General features: G+C 39.3%; 2 protein-coding genes across 2 annotated transcripts; one reads left to right on the forward strand and one right to left on the reverse strand.

The window, feature by feature from the left end:
• Positions 1–535: 535 nt before the first annotated feature.
• Z-ISO (15-cis-zeta-carotene isomerase) lies at positions 536–10,506 on the reverse strand. Its single transcript, XM_008812408.5, has 4 exons — positions 9,978–10,506; positions 3,920–4,066; positions 3,520–3,729; positions 536–3,361 (listed from the first exon to the last, which is right to left on the reverse strand). Exons 1-4 carry the CDS (start codon positions 10,413–10,415, stop codon positions 3,026–3,028), a joined length of 1,131 nt encoding a protein of 376 aa, XP_008810630.4. The 5' UTR covers positions 10,416–10,506; the 3' UTR covers positions 536–3,025.
• LOC103722003 (class V chitinase-like) lies at positions 1,369–2,855 on the forward strand. The gene is made up of 2 exons (XM_017846389.5): positions 1,369–2,530; positions 2,618–2,855. The coding sequence occupies exons 1-2, from the start codon at positions 1,369–1,371 to the stop codon at positions 2,833–2,835; spliced, it is 1,380 nt and encodes a 459-aa protein (XP_017701878.4). The 3' UTR covers positions 2,836–2,855.
• Positions 10,507–27,967: the final 17,461 nt, after the last annotated feature.

Below are 27,967 nucleotides of genomic sequence, written 5' to 3' on the forward strand. Positions count from 1 at the left end.
GTTAACTCCATGGTAGTCGGAGCATGTAAACAGAAGTCTCTTGTTTCTTCTTAAAAAAAATTCTCTGATTCATTTTAAGCCACCCCTTTAGTTGCTAGTATCTCATGAAAATGATGAAAAGCAGGAAGAATTAGGTTATAATATAATCTTTTCACCATACGCATATACTCCTAGTGGAATAAACTCTTATCTTCACAATTATATTATTTGCCATGCATAATGTTCAAAAAATTATAAAAACTTTCATTAGTTGATATAGATAGTTTTCCGAACTACTCCAAATCCAGCAATGGGAACTTACCCTTCCTGCTGAAGAAACCAACAGAGTCTGACCATAGGAAAAAAGCCATGAAAGATGTCAAAAGCCATGCATCTTTCACTCAAACATCCTTTAGAGCTCCATGGTCTGGCATCCAAAGGTGCTTTACCAAACAGTACACAAAAGCCACTCGCCCATTTGCTTTATGCCTTCAGGCTAATAACTACAAGCACATGGGATGTGGGTCACTTGCTGTCAAAAGAAACCATATAGAGATGCAGCAATTGGTATTGAATTATAAATGGCACCGACCAAGTCGCCACCCACTCACATACAACCACTTGATGTCGAAGCCAATGATACCACCATTAAGAAATAGCTTTTATATGTAATAATAACAAGGCCCAAACCACATACTAGTTCTTAACAGTGTAAGCCGAGCTCTTACACAAACAGGTTCGGGTTGCATCTCCCACGCAAAAGAATGATTAATCTTCTTTCACGATATCAACTATTAGATCACACCCAGCATAGATCTCAAAGCACTCCTAACTCCATTCATCCACTCGCACAGATCTTGAAGCAGCCATTGCGCAATGCAAAGATAGATTCGTGCGAATGAAGGTAAACCCTTTCTTTTCGTGCGAAAGATACAGCTGCGGTCCTGCACAAACCACTCACCCACATGCCACAGACATATTTCATAATGGTATCTGAACATACCTGTAGACAGTCAGCACATGCACCGATCTCAGTTTGCACACCACCAGGAATTTATTTAGAAAGAGCCAAAAGGAAATCTCAGTATCAGAATACTTAAACAAGGCTGTCCTATAATATTTCCAGATCCAGAGACCTGCAGGGCCACTTAATGGGAAGCTTTTCCATGAAGGTCAACTTATTTGATAATTATTTTTCAAAAGAAAATCACTGGTAGACCACACCCAAACACCATACCCCTTCTACCTGGCCTCCAGCGTTCTAAGTCACAGCCATCCTTGCATTCTTTCTCAAAAAATTAAGATTCTCTCCTCTCCATTTCCTCCTCATCTTTCAACTCACACAATGCCCACCATCCTCTCTCATCAGTATCCCCATACTTCCCCAAAATGGGCCAAGTACCTGTCTCTTTGCTCCTCATCTCCCACCTCCTAACACTTCCGACCGCCATCCATCATACAACAGCACAGCAAGAATGCACAAGCCTTAACACAGTTCCTCATCAGGTCAGAGCTGGCTACTGGTTCTCCCACTCCGACCGCTACTCACCAGTTTCCAACATCAACACCTCCCTCTACACTCACCTCTACTACTACTCCCTTTCTCTTGATGACACCGTTTCTCGGGTTGCACTCCCACCCGATGACCAACTTCCCCTTTTAGCCACTTTCTCGACCACCATTAAAGCCGAAAACCCATCCCTTAAGATGATCTTGTCCATTGCCACAGATGATGGCCAATCTAATGTCTCCAATGCTGCCTTCTCCTCCATGGTAGCAAATCAAACTCTTCGAGCGGCATTCATCAATTCCACCATGGAACTAGCCAGGACCAATGCATTTGATGGGTTAGACTTGGCATGGCAATTTCCCTCCTCATCTTCTGACATGGCCAGCCTCGGGATCCTGCTTGCAGAATTGAGAGCCTGCATAAATGAGGAAGCACAGAGTTCATCTTCCCCTCTCCTGCTAACGGCCACAGTGTACTTCTCAAACCACCTGTTTGATGTGCCTGCTGACAATCTCGACTACCCGATGGAAGCCATCTCAGACAACCTTGATTGGACCAATGCCCTCTGTTTTGGTTACCACAAGAACAGCGATGTCACTGCTTTTGATGCTCCACTCTATGATAAGGCCTCCCACTTCTCTACAAGTTATGGCATTACTTCATGGCTGGATGCAGGAATCCCTGCATGCAAGCTGGTAATGGGTGTCCCTTTATATGGAAGATCTTGGTACCTCAAGAACAAAATGAAGAATGAAGCAGGTGCACCAGTCGTGGCCGCAGGGCCTAGGCAAAAGATGAGCAACCAGACTGGTATGATGGCTTACTCTGAGATCAAAGAGATCTTGAAGGATCCCGACGTTGTCTTTCTATATGACAACCAGACAGTATCTGCATATATCCATTCTGGACGTCTGTGGGTCAGTTTTGACAGTTTAGAAGTGGTGGAGGTGAAGATAAAGTTTGCTCTGCAGAAACGGTTGCTGGGCTATTTTCTCTGGCCAATCAGTTTTGATGACTCAAATTATACAGTATCCAAACAAGGTGAGTGTTTAGTCAATTACTAACAAGAAGAGCTGCCTTACCCTTTTCTCTTTATCTCTGTGGGCACTTACCTGATAATTAATGCAGCTTCAGATATCTGGCTCAGAAACCATGACTCTCCATATTATGAGGATGAGAATGGTGTTGAACAGGCACCTTCTCCAGCTCAGCTACCACCACAAGATGATGCTCTGACTCCATCAGCAGCCTTGTCTAGATCAACACACAGGTCTCCAACAACTCATCAATTACATCTAGATTTGTATATTTTGCTGTTTCTTCTCTTTTATCTTACAACACTTTAAGCAGCTCAGAAGTGTGAAAAGAACACCCTCCTGCAAAATTCTTTATCGTAGAGATCTTGATCCAATTTAAGTATTTCTTTGAACATACCTTTGCTCATTTTTACCATACCAACAAGTCCAAGTGGCTTTAATATCACATATATGTTGAATAGAGTAATGTAGTCTATACACAATATCAGCAAAAGACATACTACCAGTGAAGTTGAAAGCTGGATGATTGCATTAGTGGGTGTGCAAAGTATGCACCAAGTGTCAAGAATGTGATTGTTAAATAGGGCAATCGAATAAATTCCTTGTAATAATCTTTGGGCAACTTTTGACGTCCATCAAGAATTGCTGCAAAAGGAATTACACTTGTTCTGCTCCTTAAAACTTCAAAAGCTCGACCATATCGTGACGCCAGCCTTCTATCGCCATTCCAAACACCAAACAAATGGTGAGCGATCAAGCCAACTGAGGCAGCCACTGCTACTGAGTTACCAATCCAGAGAGTGTGAGCTAAGCACCAGATTACCTGCCCAACCATCTGAAGGTACAAGGCCTACATTAGCGTCCTTCGTGGAAAGCACACATATCACTAAAACGCCATCAACATGGCTAGTATCATCAAATTTAAGTCAATTCTAATGAATGGTTCTCTATATCATGTTTATATAGCAAATCTTTTATAAACAGACTATATACCTGTGGATGTCTGGTGATTCTCATGATTCCAGTTTCCCATAGATGCATTTTTGGCTTATCAACAGCTGCAACTTCTAATAGATTGAAGGTGGATGGATAGAGAAAGAAGAAGGAGATGAAGGATGAAACCCACACAAGCTCATGGATTCCAGAGACACTCTGGACTTGCCATAGCTGAATACCATCATATCGGTGATTGATGAAGTAAGCCTAAAAAAAAAAAATAGCCTTCATTAGTTACTAAATTCCAAACAACAATGGTTAATAAAATTGACAACTCTTGAGAGGGACCGAGGGTGGTAGTGGTACTTTTTTGGAAAAAAAAATGGAAAAAAAAAAGCAGCTACTACAGTATATCACATGATTAAGAAAATAAAATAAGAGCAAGTAGGCAACTCACAATAGTACTAACTGCTGAAGGGAGTGAGATTCCTGCAAACAAAACACGGTAAGCTCTCTCACCTATGAGTTTCTCACCAGCATCACGAAGACTTGCCATACCACTATGAACAGTAGCAAAAATAATAATAAGGATCGACATTATGACCTGTGTAAGAAAATTCAGAAAAGTCAACATTTGAGTTGCTTAACCATAATAACATGCACATAAACATGAGGAAAATTTCAAAGAAGACATCGATAAGTCATATAACAAAAAAATCTTATAAAGACGAACATTAGGATTTAGGACAACAAAAAAGCTCAGGCTAAAGAAATAAATCACTCCTTTCCAGCTCATTAATGGTAATGAAATGATTGGGTTTAATAAGTATTGCAAATTATCCTTCAAAGATGTCAGAACCAAACCCACTTAAATTGGATGGATTAACAGGTGAAGCAATGATGTACTTTTTGCACGTTGGCATTTTTGTATTGGCATGTTACTATTCAGTTAATAACATATTAAAACTGATAACTATATCCATCCATGTAATTTCCCTAATAGATACGGACAACATAGGCTACGTTAGGTATTTTCTACCATCTGCCATACAGATACAACCTAAGAATCTATAACTGCATCTAAGACTATATAATTGCTGGTGATGCTGATGAAGTGCCAATTACTTTTGTTACTTGATGCACTCTTCCCTGATTATGAGCCTTCAGATAAGTAAACAACAAAGAGAATCCATCATTCACAGTTCACCACCTCTCTTAAATTTTCTGCACAGCCAAATATTTCAGCTCCTCTGAGGTTTATAACAAGTCAAAAGGTCCTTAACATCATGGCTAGATTGGAGGCCCCCGCACCCCCCCAACACCTCACCACCCTGCCCACCACCCTTAAAAACTTGGAACCTTTTGTGAATTGGCAGTAAAATCTGCATGACACGTAATAGGCATTTTTTTCAAGGAATAAAATATTTCCTTTGTGATTTGGATTGTATGCGCCTTAAGTCCAAGTTATAAGCCTGAGGATCACATTTTGGAACCAAGTAGAAAAGGTTCCTTCAAGGCTTCAAGCATATTATGTTTTCTAAAGGAGGACTAAAAAGAGTTCATTAGAAGACGGGACAAAAGTTTAATTAAAGAAACTTTGTGCAAAGAAGCTTTGTCTACAAGGAAGGAAATACAACCAGTGGAGGGTGTCTTCAAAATCCCTTATTCATGTGCTTATGCTCATATAGTCGTATTACTTGAAATAGGAATCAACAAAAGTTGAAACATCAAAATTTCTTTTCATCCCCTCTTTGCATTTAGTTGTCCTTAGATAAATCCATTTTAGTATGTTCATAAAATTTTGATGCATTAATACTATTATAGTATTTTGTCCTTATATATGCTTATCTCTAATTGAGTCTGGTTATATTATGAAGTGAAAGAAACAATGAGGCAAACGTATGGAGATGTGATGGTTGGATGAGGGAGAAAGCTATCCAATTGTAAAATTCGCATCATACATGTATTTTGAGCTTATTAGAATAAAATTACGGTTCATATGGCATCATTTTCTGTTTGTTTCTTACCATAATATCTTGGACATCATATGGTCCACTCTGCAGCAAAGAAAAAGCTTTTGTTGCATGGTTGAACAACACAAATGAATTTTTCACCAAGTAAGCTGAATGAGCTCTTCAGTTCATCCCAAAATGTAGTTATCACTACCTTAATGTAATCAGACTCTAGACTCAAAACTCGAAGTTTGCTGAATATCTCACTTGCAGGTGATTTCTTTGTTTTTAGCCCTTTCCACATTGTGATATCAATGTAGTTCACATCCTAGAGCTAAAATCTTAAAGTTAGACTTTTGCCATATTGCCCCTGCGCCCCGCCCCACCCCTACAACTCCCAAAAACCTAAAAAAGAAAACTGAAAAAAAAAATGTTGTTAGTTTACGGTGCATAAGTTACTCTTCAAGGAGAATGAAGCATAGAAGATGTTCACTTTCTTCTGGTTGCCTGACTTAATATTTTAGTGGGCACCATACAAGTCCATTCCTGTGGAGGTTTCTAATGCTGCTGAAATTATTTAAGGTATGTTTTGTTTCCAGATGAAAATGATGATAAGTTCCACATGAACCAAAATTTGTGATGCTTGCCCCAGCTGTGCCAATAGAATCCTGCGCTGACCAACTCTTTCTCGAGCCTTTAATGCAATAGTTCAATTTTAGCTGAAATCAGAAAGTCAGACTTCAAATTTGAAAATTTTGATTTTTGAGAAAAGTTTACTCTGGGTATCCATACTATAACCAAGTTGTTTTGATTACATGCTGAAAGACAGCATGAGTTAACCCAAATTGACTAAAATAGCAAAGTAGTATTACCATAAATAGAATATGAATTGCTTACAGCTCAGCTACAGCAAGCTGTCTCAGAGTGCACTAGATCAAAACATTGGGTTTCAACAACATGAAAGGTACTTCATAGATGCATCTTTCAGTTTACTGCAAACACTAACAAATCTATAGTAGACAAAACAGTGTAAATGAAGCTGTACTCAATTGGGCTGAAACCTAATCAATGTTCCTGTATGGTAAAGCATATGCCTATATAAATCCATAACTGTAAAACATGAAGACTAGAAATAGTTGGATGATCATAAAGGTCTGAGTCAGGCTGTCAAGGCATCGGATGATCCTATTTTGCACTAATGCAGGGATATGCAGTATGTAAAAGTCAAGGATGGATCATTAAAAGCCATTATAATTTATAATACAACGTATTAATTCCAAGAGAGAAACAAGGACTGCCAGGGGCATCTACAGCAGATGTTCTTCTCCTTTGCCTCCCACTTGCTCTTGAAAGTCTTCTTAGAACAAGTCTTTCGGGTTTTCTACAGCAGATGTTTCTTCTTCTATGCCTCCTACTTGCCCTTGAAAGTTCTTAAGAAACAAGTCTCTTCAGGCTATCTAACGAAGTTCACGTCAAAAAGGGACAAGACTTGCTCTGCTATTTAGTCTCACACTCCTCTTAGCCTAAGACCTAACGAAATGAATTGCCCAGGTGAGGTTAAAATAGTATCTGCATCAATGGCTGGCCAGGTAACAGATCAAAGGTGATTCCTTTTATCTAAATCATCCCTCTTTCTTATCTTAGGTTTACAAGAAGATCTTGCATCAACATCCTGTAAATCATTGTTGTTAACAGGGTCACTTAATGTGGCATTTGCAAGATCCACTATCCACAATTCTTCAAAGCATGAATATTAGTCTTCAGAATTTTGTTGAGGCCAACTTGCCGATATTCCTTTTGGACTCAGATGCGCAACTGATGCAATGCTTACTGGACCAATTTTCAGAAGCAGATGCACAAATTATAAAATCAGCCAGTGTTGGCTCTAAATTAATTATCCCATCATCAAATCTATGTATCATAGATTTATTTAACAAAATATTTTCTAATATCAAGAAAGGAATGTTTTCTTCACAACCAAACTGGCAGACAACCAGATTTGGTTATAAGTTCTATGATGTGAGAACTACTGCTTCTAAAAGATGTTCCCCATGAATATATGCTGAAATGAAAACCAATTAACTACTTTCCACCTGCTATTATATCTGATTCTATTGCTATAATAGAATATGTTCGTAATTATTTCTACAATTTAGTATCCAATTAAAGATATATTTCCTTCTCCTTTGGAAAGATCAACCCAACTTCAGTGGACCTAACCATATCTGAAATGTCATCTACAACTTGATGTATAAATACCACCTGTATTGCATTCTTGAAGGAACTACACTTATATATTCTCCACAGAATGCATACTTGACCCTGCGGCAAGGTAATGAAGAGATAACATCTTTACCTTCCCAGGCAGAACAGTTGCATCGAAATCTTTAACGGATTGGTACATAAGTGCCAAGCCTGACAGCACTACCTTCCTTTAGGTTATCAGATTAGCCATCAACATTACCACTAGATGAATGACAATGGTCCCCTTCAAAGGAAGCACAAAACAGAAAAGTTAAGTCATTTGAAGAGTATCCAAAAGTCTCTTCACCCATGTCTTGAGCATCAATGGCGGGGCTGCTATAGCCTTTGCTGACTTGAACATCATAATCATTTTTCTTCAGAAGGGGGTTAATTTGATTTGCAAGCTATAGTGCAGAGCATGGAGGAACTTAGACAATATACTTCAGCCAAAACCTTGAAATATTATTTGTGGTAAACATATTTATAGCCCTCATTTGGATAGCCGAATCATGATAAACCTTACAACTATCATGAGTTTTAGACTCTGTCTGACTTTTCCATCATCCTTGCCAAAAATAATTTCTTTAAGTAGGTCATATTCATCTTACACAACATGGAAATCCGGAGGGCCGACAGGTCATAAGGAGTTTGTCATCAAGAGTTAAACAACCAAATGTTTCAGCAACAATAAGAGTCCAGGCATCATGCATCTTGTCCATCCCACCCAGCCAATTATGTAAAGAGGACTATATATTATACAGAAACACACACCTAAGTTTAACTCTCTATCATGCCACCAAGTAATAGTAATGTAGCATAGGGTCTCCTTGGTTATTAATTACAGATTCCAACAAAATGAATATGAAAATATCTAAAGCTAAATCAATATCTACACTATTCCTCTTCCTTTTGCTAGCCATCATGGTCTAGGTCTAGGTTCAATTTAGTTTATCTATTATCAGATGAACCTTAATACGTAAAAATAAGACCAGATATGGATCTTATGATCCGAAGGATCATATTACCCACAATCTGGATCCTAAAAACCATCTTACAATCCATACTGATCCTGATCTGGAGATCAGACCCAAATTGTAAAGGGCCATTTTGATCCGGATCATTCATTCTGGATTGTGAATCATTAGATTCTGATACAATGAATGTCTACCTTTAAGCTTCCATTTAACACCAAATTGCATAAACTCTACTAGAACTAGATCAGCAAGAACTTTTTATCATGTAGATATCATGGATTAGCATCAGGATCAAATTGGCAAACTCAACCTCATCCGAGAGATTGGTTTTGCATATCAACCAAGTCCACAACTAAAACACGTACTATATCAATATAAGAATCTTACAACTTCTTCTTACAATTTATCTCTATACCAAAATACCTCAATCTCAAACTAGAAGCCTTATCTCAACTATTTAGGATCTCATATACAAAAAGAGATGTAAGTGTATGCACAATAATATTATCTTTGATGCCCAACATAATATTTTAATGGGCCTTTTTCTCAGTTTTATAAATTAATGTTCAGCCATCTAGTTGGGAGTTCTGGTGCATATCATGTCCCTTCTAAGCTTCCACTGAGCAGCTCCTTGCATGCCATGTGATATCCCAACTGGTTAGCAATCTCCAGTAAAGCTAGGACTATAAAAAAACAGGTTATGAATTGACAGTTTTCTGTTTGGTGCATCACCATAAAGGAACAAGGGTAGTGCATTAAGAACAGCAGCCAAGGATCCCAAATCTAACACAGCAAATCTCTTAAACTGCTGACTAAAGAGATGGCAGAGATATGTTTTTTAAATAGAAATTGACAAGAACCAACTTATTAGAAGTATAAAAATATATGGACATGCAATCATATATTAGATTCTAATAAAAAAATATTCTTCTGAATAAGTAGAAACTTAAAGAGTGATGCAACTTCCCCTGTTAATAGATAACCCGGATAGCTTTGGTGCATAACCAGATGGAAGGCCACCCAATTCATCTAAACCCAAATCCACTTAGGACCCTCAAATTTCCCAAAGGACCAAGCACCAAAGGCCAAAAACCAAATCTCAAGCTACTGAAGTAAGATATAGTTTGCTCTTTTACATTCAAATACGAAAGGAAAAGTTCACAACAAGCGCCAATTACCAAACAATCAATCCACCTAATACCCAATATATCGAATCAGTTTCAGGCAACGAAATTCCCATACCTTAAGAAGCATGAGAAAACACCAAAAACTATAATCAAATTTTCCAAAAATTTGGAGACACTAGCAAAGAACATCAATTTAGAATTTTTGGGAAAGGACTAACCTCGTGGCTGTCCGAAAGCTCCGAAACGGCATTAACGAAAGCCGTCCCAAACCCGGTGGAAGGATCGATCCACAAGACATTCAGCGCGAAGAGCACAACTCCCAGAATCCCTGTGAAGTAGACCCAAGAAGAGATCTTTTGCTTCCCCATTTCAAACACTGCAGAATCCTCGCCAATTGGAGCTTCGTCAGAGGCCGCATCCTTAGTCTCCGCCTCTCCAATCGACGTGCCTCTGGTGCGAATTCTACCAACAAACCGAAGAAACGTCGAGGGGTTGGGAGTCAGCGAAATCATCCGAAGGTCAGGGCTTTGCAGGGGTTTGGGGGAGCAGAGGGAAGAGGGAGCCCGGGCGGAGGGGGTTGGGCCGTGGCGGCCGTGACACCGGCCGTAGGGGAGGAAGGGAGAGGGGGAGCCGGAGAGGAGAAGAGAGGAAGCCATCCTTGAGTGCGGTGATAACCGAGGAGAGAGAGAGACAAGGAGAAGCCTTTGAAAGGGTGCGTTTTTGTTTTTTTTTTTCAGGGAATTCCAACTTCTGGAGAAATGCTTCCCAAATGGCATCTTTAGAGTGGAATCCTTTAGTGGGACGGTTTTGGACGGTGGCGGCAACTTGATGGAAAAAAATAAATAAAACTTTTTATTGCATTTAATTAATAGAATTTGATAAGTAATTTATCTAATTTACCTACCAAGTTATGTCATATTTGACACGTGTCATACAATATTTATTATATTTAATTTATATAATTCGATAATAAAATTTTATTTTTAACTAATTTGATATGAAGCAGCTTCGGGTGCATGAATATATGAAATAAAATAAATTAGTCATTATTTATCTTGGTTTGCAAGCACGTTTACTTGATGTAGCACAACTACAGAGAAAGAAAAGAAGGAGGAAGAACAAGGGAGGGAGAAGGAAGAAGAGATTATAGAGATGTAGGAAGAAAAGAAGTGGAGGAGGAGGAGGAAGAAGAAGAACAAGAAGGAGGCGAGGGTTTTTTCATTCAATCATCAATTGCCTTATACATGAGAGGGGTGGTCTTTATATAGACCTTACACATTGACCCAATTACATAAACCCAATTGACTAGTCTAATAACAAAATAACTGACTAAATTGACTTGACTAAGACAAAAGCAAATAATGTAATAAAATAAAATGACTCGGACTCAAATGGACCCCATACAGGTCTGACTCAATCTAGGGGCTTAGGATCATCTGAATGAAGGGCTCTGATGTCCCTATCAACTCCTCCCGGATGGAAAAAAAAACTCAACCCCATTGAGTACAGGTTTGGCTGGTTGTCGTACTGCTCCAGGAGATCGAGGTCAAGGCGCTACAACTGAGCTATGGAAATCCATGTCACATCAGACTTTGGTCGACCTTTCTACCGAACAAGGTAACGTTGGTAACCACCGTTCCTGGTTGACATAACCTGCTCATCCAATATATGTTCTATTTATTTTCTGCATGCATGAAATTTGGGAGGTGGTGGCTCAACAGCAGGTAATAGGTCAGGGTGTTCAACATGGGCAGGTATATCAATGAAGGGGTAAGCAGACATGAATGTTGTCTTTTTATATGAGAGTAAATCTTCAATATTAAATGTCGCACTCATCCCATAGTCATCAGGAAGATCCACAATATATGCATTCGAACTGATTTTCTTTAAGACTTTGAACGGTTCCACACTACAAGCTTGCAATTTCTGGAACGTTTCCGAAGAAAGTCGTTCAAGCCTAATTCTTATCATGACGTAATCTCTTTCACTTAACTCTTTATAACGTCTGTGTAAATCAGCAAGAAATTTATATTTTAAGTTATTTAAGTGAATACAATTGCTGATTTCTTGATGCAATGAATCTGAATGTGATGCAAATGATTGTGCAGACTCAAAGTCTCTATACTGATGAGACATAGGAAACAGGTCTATGGGTTGTTTAGGTTTGTAATCATGCACCACTTCGATAGACTCATGCCTATGGACTTATTAACCGAACTATTATATGCAAACTCAACTGTCGGTAACATTAAATCCCAGATCCTAGCATGCTCACCTACCAGACATCTTAAAAGATTTCTAGACTGTGGTTAACAACTTCTGTCTGGCCATCAGTTTGTGGATGATAGGCATATGAAAATTTTAATTTGGTGCCCATCATGTGCCAAAGGGTTTTCCAAAAGTAGCTCATGAATTTAACATCCCTATTGGATATAATAGATTTTGGGAGGCCATGGAGTCTAACGACTTTGTCAAAATAAAGTTTCGCAATCCTACAAGCATCAGAAGTCTTAGAACAGGGGAGAAAATGAGCCATCTTAGAAAATCGGTCCACAACTACAAAAATGGAATCGTGTTTGGTGGAGGTACATGGAAGCCCTAATACGAAATCCATACTAACATCTTGCCAGGGACAATCGGAAACGGGTAGTGGAGTGTATAGACCAGTGTTCTGCTTACGTTGTTTGGCTAAATGACATGTGCGACACTGACCGACAATTTTGGCCACATCTCTCTTGAGACTTGGCCAGAAGAAACGTCTTTCCACCATTTCAATGGTTCTGTCTCTTCCAAAACGCCCAGACAGTCCTCCAGCGTGTATTTCCCATACTAGGAAGTCTCTCAATGAGGTTCGGGGAATATACAATCGGTCAAAGCGAAAGAGATAATCATCTTATAGGAAGAAATCATCTTGTTCTCTCTTTACTCCATCTCGTAGGGTTAGGTATAATTCATAAAGTAGGGATGGTGGTATATTGTTCCCTGATGCTGTCAAAACCAATTACTTCAGTGCTCATCACGGATAGAAGGAAGATCCGTCGACTGAGCGCATCAGCAGTGATGACCCAAAGATTGATTTAAAGATTAATTTTGATGATCACAAAACCTTGAAGTATAAATACTAATGTTTGTGTTGCAAGGAGAAAGAATTTATTTTGCAAGGAACATAGCAAGATTGGAAGAATACAAGAAGGCCTCCAAAGCTCTCAAGAAAAGTTGAAAAAAAGCTACAATTTATGGCCCAAGCTTCAAGTTTAAAGAATTCAAGTTGGAGGAGCAAATTTAAAGAAAAATTCAAAAGAATAGTCCTCGAGTCGACTCCGGGAAGTTTAGAGTCGACTCTGGCACTCTAGAGTTTCAAGAAACAGTGCTCGAGTCGACTCCGATACTCTACGAGTCAACTCCGACTGAGAACAAATAAAAAGACAGAGAGTTGATTTTCAGCGCTACAGTGATCTCGAGTCGACTCCAACTTCAGTGCTACAGTGCGGAGTCGACTCCCAGCTACAGTGCCGGCAGACTACTATTCACGAGTCGACTCCTGCTTCAGCCGAGTCGACTCTAGTACGCTGGGAGGCATAACGGCTAGTTTTTTCTGTCTCCAACGGCTCTATTTTTGTCTCTAACGGCTAGATTTTTTTTCCCACGCCATCTAAAGCTATAAAATCAAGAGGAGAGCTAGGGGAGAAGGCATGGAAGTGGGAGAGAACATTTAGGGAAAAGATTTCAAAGAGATTACACGGAAAATCTCCCATAAGCACAAAAGGGCCATTCAAAGTAAAATAGAGAGAAGAAGAGCATCCAAGTGAATCCCAAAGCTTCCTCTCCATCCGTGTGCTGCCTCGGTGATCCTCTACTTCGTGCAAAATCAGAAGAGGGTCAAGTAAAGAAGAAGCCGAGTTCCTCCATCTACAAATTTGTTTGAGGGCTTCTTCCCTTTACTTGTTTATATTTGCTATATTCACTTATTTGAGAAGCTTGTACTTGATTTAAACTCTTGCTCTAAATATCTTGTAACTTGATTCAATCAAGGGATTGAATCAAGGGGTTAAGGTTTGTTGGTGAGCCAAAGGGAAAAACCAACGTTGTAAGGTTGTGGTTGGTGAGCCTTTGGGAAAACCAACTGGGTTGATTGTGAACCTGGAAAACAATCGTTGTAAGGTTGTGGTTGGTGAGCCTTTGGGAAAACCAACTGGGTTGGATTGTGAGCCCGTGAAAACAATCGGTTGGTTCTAGTCGGTGAGCCTGTGAAAATCGACCAAGTTCGTTGTGATCTCGCAAAACAACAAGTTGAGTTGTGAGCTTGTAAAACAACCGACTGTAATCTGAGAGATTATAGTGAAATTCCCAAGAGGTCTTGGGGAGTGGATGTAGGTGCTGGGGTGCACCGAACCACTATACATCTTTGTGTTTGTGATGCCTTATCTCTTGTATTTCATGCCTTACATTCATGCTTGATTGTGTAATATCTCTAGCTTTGTTTTCTATAGAGTTATAAGTGATTGTTTAGAATTTGCTTAGCTTCCACTCCATTCTTACCATACACATAGATTAAAATTGATCATATAACTAAAAGTTAATTTTAGATCAATTGCACCCTAAAGCCATAGTATAATTGCTCTAGCTTAATTTTCCACTGCTTTACTTGTAATTGCCTAGAGCTTAAGTAAATAACATCTTATTATTCCGCTGCATTCTATTCAAAGTAAAAATTAGGGAACATAATTTTTAGAAAACCCAATTCACCCCCCCTCTTGGGTTGTCACCTTGGGCAACAAGTGGTATCAGAGCAGGTGCTCTTCTATTAATTATAAGTCTTAACCGACTAGAGCTAAAGATTATGACAACCCCACATAACATACTATTTGCCGAGGGACTTTCCATAAACAGACCTCCACTGTTTGATGGAACTTACTATATTCAATGGAAAGCTAGAATGAAAATTTTTGTTCAATCACAAAACTATAAAATGTGGAATATCATTATAAATGGACCTCACACACTTTCTCAAAATGTCAATGAAAAAGACTTAGCACAATTGAATGCTAATGCTATGAACTTTCTATATTGTGCTATCCATGAATCTATATTTCATAAGATTTCTGCATGCTTATCTGCTAAAGAAATCTGGGATACTTTAACAATTATTTATGATAAATCTCAGATTAGCTCACATGTGCTTCAATTGCGTACTAACAATGAGATTGCAGAATCCTCCACAGTAGCCGAGTCGACTCCCAGTTTGTCCGAGTCGACTCCTAGAGAAGAATAGTCCGAAGGGCAGAGACACAGTCTTGAAGACCCTGTGAACGAGTCGACTCCAAGTATTTTCGAGTCGACTCCCAAGTTAGCCGAGTCGACTCCAAGGCAGAACAGTTCAAAAGACAGAGAATCATCTTTTAGGCCTCTGAGAACGAGACGTCTCCCGAAGATCTCGAGTCGACTCTCAAGTCAGTCGAGTCGACTCCAAGTAAACCTGAGTCGACTCGAGGAAGAAAGAACAACAAAAAAATTCAAAAGCTTCCTAAAGACAAAGAAGAAGAGGAAGCAAGAAGAAAGAAAGAAAGAGATAAAAGGAAGAAAGTTTTGACCAAGGAAGAGTCAAGCAAGGAAATGAAAGCTAGGAGCAACAATGATGATATTAGCTCCAAAGAACTACAAGAGGTAACTAACTTTTGCTTTATGGCACAAGAAGATAAGGTAAAATCTGAATCTACTTTTACATCAAATAATTTTCAAGAAGAATTTTCTTTTGATGAACTTTTAAATGCTTTTCATGATTTGTATGGTGAATGTAGAAAATTAGCTATGAAAAATAAAAATCTTAAAAAGCTAAATTTGCAAATTTCAAAAGAAAGAAATTCTATTGCTGAAATACAAGACAAACTAAATTCTGAAAATAAAAGCTTAAGGTTAAATTCAGAAGAATTGATTCAGAAAAATCATAGCTTAATCAAAACAAACCAAAACTTGAGTGAAGAAGTTGACCAACTAAAATCTCTTATTAACAAGTTCACTGTAAATTCAGAAAAATTAAAAATGATGTTTGAAAGCCAACATGCTGATTTTGATAAATCAAAATTTGGCTTAACTCCTTCACTTAGCAATGAATCCCAAAAGAAAAAGGTTTTAAATTTGTCAAGCAAATCATCAAAAAGGATAACGTATTTCAAACATCAAAAGAATGGACATAACAACCTTACCTATAGTTCTAGTACAATTAAATTAAATGGAAAAGTTATTACTATTAAACAGATTTGGGTTCCAAAAGGAACCATATGTCCTAACTCTCAAGGACCCAAGCAAGCTTGGGTACCCAAAATGAAATTATGAGGATGTAGACATAGGTGTGCCAAGATACCCATGGAACAAATAGAACTTTCATACAAATGGGTGCTCTAGACACACGTCAAAAATGAAACTTAAAATATACTTATGAAAAGTAATTTTAAATAAAAAATAATAATAATGAAATCAGTAATCCTTGCATCTCATCATTATTTTTGCTTTAGTATTTGATTAAAATTTGAATTGCAAGTATTGATCAATTTTGTGATATAAAAAATACTTTTGGAAATATAATCAAATCACTTCATTTTATAGTATGCTTTACTCACTATTGGATAAGTTGCTAAATCATTAATCAATTTATTAAGAATAACTCTATGAATTCTCTATATGCTTGATTGAGAGTTTTTATCCATGGCATTATTGTTTATTGATCATAGATATGATAATGTGTACTTGGTATGCTTTTGAATATATGCACTATGAATACCAAGATTAAAGAAACCATCTTTGGCATATAAAATCAACTCATGCTAGTATGTACTTAATCTCAAAAGACCTTGCCATTGCCTTACTTAGATTATCTTCTGAAAGGTCAAAGTTTGCTATGCATGTTAACTAAGGAAACAAACAAGAATCAATTTCTAAATCTAAAGATGTTGTTTCCATCACTAAGTTTTCAAAAGCTTACATTGGATTTGTTCTTGGCAAATAAAATTGAAATATTTTCTGTATTTGCTAAATCTTATAAAAGTGTTTCAAATGATAAAGGTTTCCAAACTGTGAAGGTATCATGGCACAGTGTTGAAAACCAAAACCCTGATAAAGTTTATACAGAAATTAATTATTTCAGCACCAAGGACACCTTAAGTAAAATAGGGTTAATAGAATTCTTGAAGAAATGAAAAAGACAATTGTGTATGATAGTCATCTACTTAAATAATTTTTAAAAGCTATCATCACTGCTTGTCATACATATGATTTCTATTAGATCTATTTTTTGATGAAAACTCCTTTTGATCTTCTGAAAAATGGAAAATGAACCATTGCATATCTTTCATATTTTTCAGTCATACACGTTATGCTTGATATGTTCTTTTGAAAATAATGCCAAATCTGATAAAGATACTGTTGCCCAGATAGACAACCCAAGAGGGGGGGGGGGGGTGAATTGGGTTTTAAAATTAACTTAGATATTTAAAACGTTATGGATGATTAATTAAAAACTATTGCAAGTTATTTAATTAATCCTAAGTGCTGTGAGTGATGTGAGAGTAAGAAGAAAAGAGCCAATCAATCACAAACACAAGGTTTTATAGTGGTTCGGAGCTAACCCTTGCTCCTACGTCCACTCCCCAAGTCTCACTTGGGAATTTCACTATAACCCCCTTGGATTACAGCCGGTTGTTTTGCAAGCTCACAACCAAACTTGTTGTTTTACGAGCTCACAACGAACTCGGTCGGTTTTCCCAGGCTCACCGATTAGAACCAACCCCGATTGTTTTCCCGGGCTCACAATCAAACCCTTACACACGTTGGTTTTTAACTTGGCTCACCAACCAACCTTAGTCCCCTTGATTCAATCCTCCGATTGAACCAAGTAAATACAAGTTATAGAAAGAAAGGAAAATAAGCTTCTCAAAAGCATATGTAAAACAATATAATCAAAAGAGGAGTTTAGAAGCCCTCAAACGCTTTTAAGCTGAAGTAGAGGAATGGCTTCTTGAACTCCGATCTCCTCTCGAATGAGTAGTCGACTTGAATGCAGGAGGAGGAGGCTTTAATTGCTGGGAAGATGTAGTTGGTTGCAGTAAATGCTGATCTTCCCCTTTTTCGTTGAAGAGCACGTTGCAGAGCTTGAAAGCTTGAATGCTTGGAGTGGAATGGTTGTTCTCTGCCTTGCTACAGTCTTCTGTGGCTATTTAAGCCAACCCCCACGGAAACTAGCCGTTACACTGCTTTTTCTGTCCGTTCTGCATACTCTGCGCAGCCTGACAATATGACTGTTGGTGGGTTGGAGTCGACTCGCGCGATCAGGAGTCGACTCGGCTGTAGCGGGAGTCGACTCAAGCTTTTTCGGAGTCGACTCGGCAACTGTTCCAAATTTGAATTAAAGTTGCCGTCACGACTGGGAGTCGACTCGTCTTGACCCGGAGTCGACTCGCCAACTTCTGGAGCTGACCTGGCAATTTTGGAGTCGGCTCATCTACAGAAGTCCGTGGATCCAATTTTGAATTTTGTCCACTCGAGTCGACTCGACTGTCCTTGGAGTCGACTCGAATCTCAGAGCCCGAACTCCCGATCCTCTGTCTTTTGGCTCATCCAGTCTTGGAGTCGACTCGAACTTCCTTGGAGTCGACTCAGCTCTCAGTTTCCGAAAGTTGGTCTTCTGCCTTTTGACGTGAAGCTTGTCTTGGAGTCGACTCGAGCTGTCTGGGAGTCGACTCGAATCTCAGAGGCAGTAACATGATTTTCTGTCTGTCGATGGTCGCGGAGTCTCGGAGTCGACTCGTGCAATGCGGGAGTCGACTCGAATCTCAGAGTCCCAAAAATGCTCTCTGACTTTTTTCTTGTGTTCCGCTGAGAGTCGACTCATGCTTTCTTTGGAGTCGACCTGCCAACCATCGGAGTCGACTCGCGTTCCACTGGAGTCGACTCGAATCTCAGATCCGAAAAACTGCTCTCTGACTTTTCTTTGTGTACCTCTTGGAGTCGACTCTTACTACCCTGGAGTCGACTCGTTGAACATTGGAGTCGACTCGCGCACTTCAGGAGTCGACTCGTTGACAGGTTCTGAGATGAGGCTTTCTGTTCTTCTTTCTGTTCTCAGTCGGAGTCGACTCGTACTAGTCTAGAGTCGACTCGAGCTCGTGCCAGTGAACTTGATACGCTTGGAGTCGACTCGTGATACTCGGGAGTCGACTTGAGTCTCAGACTTTGGTTCAGCAGACTTCTTAACTTATCCAAAATACTATGAACCAAATCTAGAGACACTTGGACAAGATTTTCACTAAAACACTCAGTTGAATTCATTAGTAATCACAAGATATACTCAAATGCTTTGAGCTCATCAAAATCAAATGGGGTTTTAATCAATCACTCCACAATCTCCCCCTTTTTGATGATGACAAAACTTTGAGTATATGTAAAATGACTTGCTCAACAAATAATGAAATAAAATCCATAAATGAATTCAAATGTCTGATAATTTAATTTATCCAAGTTTGAAAGGAGTGAAACAACAAATTTCGGAGTTAAAGCTCCCCCTTTCATTTGGAATTATATAAGCCTTCATATTATGCAATCAATTGTTTGGCTTATATGTCATTAATGATTTAGTTTGATTAAAATTTAGATTCTCCCCCTCAACATATGCATTCAACTATGTTTTGATTCTCTGAATTTCCTTTTAATGCTTTGAAGTTTTTGAACTGAATTTTTTTGTTTTTAGAGGAAAAATCTGTCAATTTGTTCTTGAGTAGGATTCAGTTAATCTCCGAATATCCCTTGAATAGATTCTGGAGATTACTCCATTAGGAGCCCCAAAAGAGAGATAATGAGCCTCGAGGTACCGAATCCACTTAGAACAAATTTGTGTGTGTTTTTAAGAGTTTATCTTTTTTATTTATTTCCATTGATTTCTTTTACATATTTTTTTTCATATTTTTTCATTGATTTCTTTTACATATTTTTTTCATATTTCTCCCCTTTTACACATTTTATACATATTTCTCCCCCTTTTTGTCATCATATCAAAAAGGAGGTAATCACACACAATCAATGGCACAAATGGCACAACCAATCATCAAATGGCACAGAAATGAAGATAAGATGTCTACTCATTGTATTGATATGAATGTGAATACATTTGAGCATACATTAAGTAAAGCAAAACAATACAAAACAGAACTCAAACACATCTATGTCCTCCTCGAGGATGAAGCTCCCCCTCTCGAGGATGCATCTCCTCCTCTAGAGGATGTGGCTCCTCCTCTCGAGGATGGTGCTCCTCCTCTCAATCGGCTCTGCTCCATGAGGAGGGTGACTGCATCTGTGACATGGCCAAGCTGTGTGATGATAGACGTGGTGGCTCTGCTATGTGTAGTGGAGAGCTCTGTCACCGACGCCTGAAGCCCAGTCACCGATGTCTGAAGTGCGTCCAGCTTGTCGATGAGTACATTCGACAAGCGCTCGGCCCCCTCGGTGGTGGTGTGCATGTCACGACCTATCTCCTTTCGCATCTGTCGAGTGGAGCTCGTGACCTCACTCATGCTGTGGAACTGGGCCTGGACCAAACTCCGTACATTGTAGATCTCTTCCCGTACATGAGCCGTCATGTCAGTCACGGCTGTCAAGGAAGGGACCAACTGAGAAGATACGGGTGCAGGAGTGGGAGCAGGCACCGCACCTCGGAGCTCTCGAAGCATCTCATCCCTCACCTCTCTGACTATCTCCTGTCGCAGCTCCCAGAGCTGCTCAGGATCAATCTGGACCGCCATAGAGGGTGGTGCCGAGGAGGAAGGTCCGGCGGAGGTGGTAGGAGCAGGAGGAGTGGATGGAAGGTCTGGATGGTCTGGAAGGTCTGGGTAGTCTGAATCGGGCTCAGGACTGGGTGAAGGTCTGGTAGTCTGAGCGGTGAGGGTAGACTTCCTAACCCATACCCCCTCTCTCTTCCAAAACCCCATCCTGTGCATGGTCCCCGTACACAAGCGATCTGTCCATCGCAATGCACGAGAGGGTTCCCTCTCAGGAATGGGAATCTCGTATTCCCTAAAGAGAAGAGTAAAAATCATGCCGTATGGGAGGTTGAGCCTAGGTCTATCTAGGGGCTCACACATATACCTATAGATGAGTTTGGGGAAGTTGACCGGGGTATCCTGAAGAATGTAAGACATAATAGCTAGGTCCCTCTCATTTACAAAATCAAATCTTCCTGTCTTAGGGAAGATGGACCTGGACAGAATACTCAAAAGGATTCTCACTTCAATAGGAAGTGAGCTAGCAGATACCTCGTCTAGGGGGGACTGAGGTGGATGCCCTAAGACGACCGTAAGGGCCTCAACTCTATCCTCAGGGTGTGCGGGAGCCACCCCTACTAATGGAAGGTGGAGGATGTGGGCAATGAGATCCTCCGTGACACGCACAGGGACACCTACTACTGTGCCCTCGATACCTCCATCTCCCCGATGGACGGTACTATAAAACTCTTGAACAAGGCCAGGGTAAGTGGGAAGGTCCAACGTGAGGAAGTACTCTAGGCCCTGGGCTCTAAGCCTATCACCTATGGTGAACCCTTCCCGGGAGAGATAGTCAAAGTCGACATACCTCCCGGTGGTGACGGCCTTCCCGGCCAACGGCCTTGCGGGAACCGCCCTAGGCGGGGAACGAGCCGGAGGTGGTTCCCTCGCGGGATCGTGCCGCGCCTTGGAGCGCCGCTCGGGACCGGCCTCGGGACGGGACCTCTTCCTAACCACGGTCTTACGAGGCATCTTGACCTAAACGGGAAGAAACACCTAAAGGACGGAGAAAGGTCGACGGAGGAGACTCGGGACGGACAGGAGACGACCTAGGAATGGACGAAAACCCTAAGAACCGGTGAAAAATCGACCGAACAGAGGTTGGAGACAATCGGGGACGACCTAGGAGTCGGCTCTAGGGCTTTTTGAACAGTGGCGGCTTGAAAGAAAAGTGTTTGCGAAACGACAAACCTAGGGTTAAAAAGTCGGATCCCGACTGCGAGTCGACTCTCCTGAGTCGCGAGTCGACTCGACCTCGAGTCGACTCCAGAATATGCGCGAGTCGACTCTCCTTATGCGCCTGTAGACTTCGAGTCGACTCCCGACAATGTGCGAGTCGACTCCCCCTCAGCTGCCATCTTTGCGAGTCGATTCCCGCAAATGCGCGAGTCGACTCCCCCTTAGGAGCCGGCTCTGAAACTTACTCGAGTCGTCTCTAACTTTGGCACGCACCTAAAACTCATGCTATAATCGTGCCAAATAAGGGAAAATCACCTAATTATGATCTGATTTGATGATCATTGAAAAGAAACTCTATTTTAACCACATTGTAATCATCAAAATCAATTATTCTAGTGAAAACCACCACTAGGATGGATCAATCACTCCTAATCCCCTCCTAAGCACACTAAACCTCTCTTCACTTAGGGGTTTTGTAAAAATATCTGCTAATTGATTATCAGTACAAACAAATTGGAGTGTCACATCACCATTCAATACATGATCTCTTATGAAGTGATGTCTTATCTCAATGTGTTTAGTTCTTGAATGTTGAATTGGATTTTTAGTTAGATTTATGGCACTTGTATTATCACAATTAATGGGAATTTTATCTTGTTTAATGCCATAATCTTCTAATTGTTGTTTAATCCACAAGATTTGAGCACAACAACTCCCGGCTGCCACATATTCAGCTTCAGCAGTGGATAATGCAACCGAGTTTTGTTTCTTGCTAAACCATGAGATAAGGTTTTCTCCTAGAAATTGACAAGACCCGCTGGTACTTTTTCTATCAAGCTTACATCCAGCGAAGTCTGAATCTGTATATCCTATTAATTTTAGGCTAGATTCTTTAGAGTACCATAGCCCTATGTTCTTAGTTCCTATTAAGTATTTAAAAATTCTCTTAACTGCAGCTAGGTGTGATTCTTTAGGATTAGCCTGATATCTAGCACACATGCACACACTAAACATAATATCAGGTCTACTTGCAGTAAGATATAGTAAAGATCCTATCATACCTCTATAAAGTTTTTGATCTACAGATTTACCTGATTCATCTTGATCTAATTTGCATGATGAGCTCATGGGGGTGCTGATTGACTTGTTTCCCTCCATATCAAACTTCTTGAGCATCTCCTTGATATATTTTGCTTGATTGATGAAGATTCCTCCTTCAGATTGTTTGATTTGAAGCTCTAGGAAGTAGTTCAGCTCTCCCATCATGCTCATCTCAAACTCACTCTGCATCAAATCAGCAAACTCTTCGCAGAGGCGATTGTTAGTAGCACCGAAAATGATATCATCAACATAAATCTGTACTAATAACATATCTTTGTTTTGCTTTTTCAGAAATAATGTTGTGTCTACATTTCCCCTAGAGAATTCATGTTCTAATAGGAATTTACTAAGTCTCTCATACCATGCTCTAGGTGCTTGTTTTAATCCATAAAGTGCTTTGTTCAGTTTATACACATGATTAGGGTATTGATGATTTTCAAAACCAGGAGGTTGTTCTACATACACTTCCTCATTAATATACCCATTTAAAAATGCACTTTTTACATCCATTTGAAATAGTTTGAAATCCTTAGAGCATGCATATGCTAATAATAGTCTAATAGCCTTAAGTCTAGCTACGGGAGCAAAGGTTTCATCAAAATCTATGCCTTCTTCTTGATTATAACCCTTTGCCACTAGTCTAGCCTTATTCCTTATAACAATTCCATTTTCATCTAGCTTATTTTTATATATCCATTTTGTACCTATAATTGGATATTCAGAAGGCCTCTCTACTAGATCCCACACTTTGTTTCTAGTAAATTGGTTTAGTTCTTCTTGCATTGCATTTATCCAATTTACATCATTTTCGGCTTCTTCTATATGTTTGGGCTCAAAGTGTGAAACAAAAGCTAGATGGTTATTCAAATTTCTAAGTGAAGCTCTAGTCCTAACCGGTTGAGATGGATCATCTAGAATGAGTTCCTTAGGATGCCCGTGAGCATACCTCCAAGCTTTTGTTAGCCCATGATCCACAATAGGCTCTTGGCTTGATGATGCTTCTTCAATCAATTTTTGATTATCATCTTGTAATCCCATCTCATCTATCTTTTCTTCAAGTATTTCAACATCATCATCAAAATTAACCTTCTTACTAGATGAGATGTCACTAGAGTCATCAAAAACAACATGTATAGATTCTTCTATAACTAGGGTTCTTTTATTAAAGACTCTATAGGCTTTACTAGTTGTAGAATAACCTAAGAATATTCCTTCATCAGATTTAGGATCAAATTTTCCTAGATTATCTTTTCCATTATTATGTACAAAACACCTACATCCAAAGGCATGAAAGTAATTAATTTTTGGTTTTCTGTTTTTCCAAAGTTCATAAGGTGTTTTCTTTATAATGGGTCTTAATAAAACTCTATTTAATATGTGACAAGAGGTATTAATGGCTTCTCCCCAAAAGTACTTAGGGAGGTTACTTTCACATAACATAGTCCTAGCCATTTCTTCTAGTGTTCTATTCTTCCTTTCCACAACTCCATTTTGTTGTGGTGTCCTAGGTGCAGAAAAATTATGGGTTATCCCCTTTTTACTACAAAATTCGTCAAATAATTGATTTTCGAATTCGGTACCATGGTCACTTCTAATGGCTATGACTGAAGACTCTCTAGCATTTGTTACTTCCTTATGGAACTTCTTAAACATAGAAAATGCTTGATCCTTATGCGCTAGAAACATGACCCATGTGTACCTAGAGTAATCATCTACTATAACTAGACCATATTTATTTCCACCTAGGCTTGTTGTTCTAGTTAGACCAAATAGGTCCATGTGTAGTAATTCTAGAGGCCTAGAAGTAGAGACACATTTTATGGATTTAAAAGAGTTCCTAGATTGTTTGCCAAATTGACATGCTTCACATATTTTGTTCTTTTCAAATTTTAATTTTGGCAAACCTATCACGGAGTCTCTTTTAACTAGTTTAGTTATTGTGTCCATGCTTGCATGACCTAACTTACGGTGCCATAACCAACTAGCATCATTATCTTTAGTTTCATTTACAACTAGACATTGGTTATGTTTTGCAAGATCTTCTAGGTCTACAACATATACATTTCCACGTCTAATTCCTTTAAAAACTAAACTATTATCATTAGGATTTGTTATAATGCATAGTGATGGTTTAAACATAACATCATATCCTTTATCACATAATTGACTAATGCTTAACAAGTTATGCTTAAGACCATCAACATATCTAACATTATCTATAAAAGTAGAAGGGGTGATTTGAACTTTACCAATACCAATGATGTGACCTTGGTTGTTGTCTCCAAAAGTTACAGCACCTCCTTCTTAGCTTCAAGGGTGAAAAATTGATCTTTATCACCCGTCATGTGCCTTGAGCAGCCACTATCCAAATACCAGCAGTTTTTGTTGACTTTGGCTGCAAGACACTCCTACACAAGCAAATCATGTCATCTTAGGTACCCAAGTTTTCTTGGGTCCTTCATGGTTAGTCAAGTTGGTTCCTTTTGGAACCCATACCTTTTTAATTTTTCTTTTAGTTTTACTTTTCCTAAAATTACACACATTTGCTTTATGACCTACTGTACCACAACAAAAGCAAGTTATTTTCTTAATTTTAGTTTTTCCAGCTTTAACAAAAAAGTTACTGAGAAGTTTTTGTTTATTTCTTGGTTTATATCCTAAACCCGCTTTATTAAATACGGCTCGTTGATTATTAAGTATCATATTTAACTTTTCAGAACTATATGTAAACCTTTCAACTAAAGGTTTGTATCTTCCAAGTTCTTTAGTTAATGTTTGATTTTCTGCTTTTAAATCATTTAGTTCTTTTGTGAGATCCTTGTTTAAGATTTGTTTATGGTTTTTAAGTTCTGAAAGTTCCTTAGTTAGTTTTTCATTATCTTTCGTTAAGTTGTTAGTCTTCTTAATTAAGAGTTGGTTGCTTGTCTTAAGTTCTAGATTTTCTTTGGTAAGATTATCTTTATCCTTAATTAATGAATTATGCTTATGAATGTAAGTTTGGTTAGTTACTTTTAGTTCTCTGTTTTTAACATTTATATTCTTATATTCAATCATTAACTCATTAAACGCATCATAAAATTTATCAAATGTAAAATCAAAATGCGTATCGGAAGTTACCTCGTTTTCGTTGGCCATGAAGCAAAAATTGGCCTTCTCTTCTTGTTCTTCATCCGATGATGAAGATGATGCGTCGGAGTCCGATAGGGTGGTGACAAGGGCTTTCTTCTTCTTCTTGTACTTGCTGCCCTTCTTTAGTAAGGGACACTCAGCTCTGATGTGTCCCGGCTTTTTGCACTCATAGCACCCAATCCCCTCATTTTCTCTTTCCTTACCTTTGTCCTTGCGGTAGGAATTTGAGGGGCCTCTCCTTTGATGATATGACTTCTTGTGGTTGATGAATTTCTTGAACTTGCGCACAAGAAGTGCCTCACCACCATCTTCCTCATCTTCTTCTTCTTCACTACTGCTACTGCAAGATAAGTCTTTGTTAGATGAAGTAGATTTTAAAGCTATTACCTTTTTCTTATGGGAGGACTCTTCCTCGTTGTGTTGTTTCATGGTGAGCTCGTGCGTCATAAGGGATCCAAGAAGCTCCTCAAGTGGTAGCTTGTTCAAGTCCTTGGCTTCTTGGATTGCCGTCACTTTAGCTTCCCACGACCTTGGTAGACACCGAAGGATTTTCCTGACAAGCTCACTGTTAGTATAGTTCTTGCCAAGGCTTTTTAGGCCATTGACAATATCAGTAAACCTAGTGAACATGCATGTGATTGTTTCATTTGAATCCATTTTAAATAGTTCATATTTATGAACCAAGATGTTTATTTTGGATTCCTTGACTTGATTCGTGCCCTCATGGGTCACTTCAAGTCTGTCCCAAATTTCTTTTGCAGAATTGCAAGTTGAAACCCTATTGAATTCATTTCTATCTAAGGCACAATAGAGTACATTCATAGCTTTGGAATTAAGTTGTGCCTTCCTCATGTCATGTTCATCCCAATCCGTTTCTAGTTTGGGTACCTTGACACCCTCTACATATATGGATGGGATGTATGTCCCATTTACTACAATAGTCCACATCTCATAGTCTTGGGCTTGGATGAATATTCTCATCCTAGCCTTCCAATATGAGTAGTCAGACCCATTAAAGAATGGGGATCTTTGGGTGGACTGACCCTCAATGTGGGAAGATCCAAATGGGGTTGTCATTTCGATCTTTTACTCTTAGGTGGAAGAGTTTAGGCTCTGATACCACTTGTTGCCCAGATAGACAACCCAAGAGGGGGGGGGGGTGAATTGGGTTTTAAAATTAACTTAGATATTTAAAACATTATGGATGATTAATTAAAAACTATTGCAAGTTATTTAATTAATCCTAAGTGCTGTGAGTGATATGAGAGTAAGAAGAAAAGAGCCAATCAATCACAAACACAAGGTTTTATAGTGGTTCGGAGCTAATCCTTGCTCCTACGTCCACTCCCCAAGTCTCACTTGGGAATTTCACTATAACCCCCTTGGATTACAGCCGGTTGTTTTGCAAGCTCACAACCAAACTTGTTGTTTTACGAGCTCACAACGAACTCGGTCGGTTTTCCCAGGCTCACCGACTAGAACCAACCCCGATTGTTTTCCCGGGCTCACAATCAAACCCTTACACACGTTGGTTTTTAACTTGGCTCACCAACCAACCTTAGTCCCCTTGATTCAATCCCCCGATTGAACCAAGTAAATACAAGTTATAGAAAGAAAGGAAAATAAGCTTCTCAAAAGCAGATGTAAAACAATATAATCAAAAGAGGAGTTTAGAAGCCCTCAAACGCTTTTAAGCTGAAGTAGAGGAATGGCTTCTTAAACTCCGATCTCCTCTCGAATGAGTAGTCGACTTGAATGCAGGAGGAGGAGGCTTTAATTGCTGGGAAGATGTAGTTGGTTGCAGTAAATGCTGATCTTCCCCTTTTTCGTTGAAGAGCACGTTGCAGAGCTTGAAAGCTTGAATGCTTGGAGTGGAATGGTTGTTCTCTGCCTTGCTACAGTCTTCTGTGGCTATTTAAGCCAACCCCCACGGAAACTAGCCGTTACACTGCTTTTTCTGTCCGTTCTGCACACTCTGCGCAGCCTGACAATAT

Source organism: Phoenix dactylifera, chromosome 13 (assembly GCF_051530095.1).
Source record: "Phoenix dactylifera cultivar Ajwa chromosome 13, Ajwa_hap1_PhDact_Kaust_v1.1, whole genome shotgun sequence".
NCBI classification, from domain to species: Eukaryota; Viridiplantae; Streptophyta; class Magnoliopsida; order Arecales; family Arecaceae; genus Phoenix; species Phoenix dactylifera.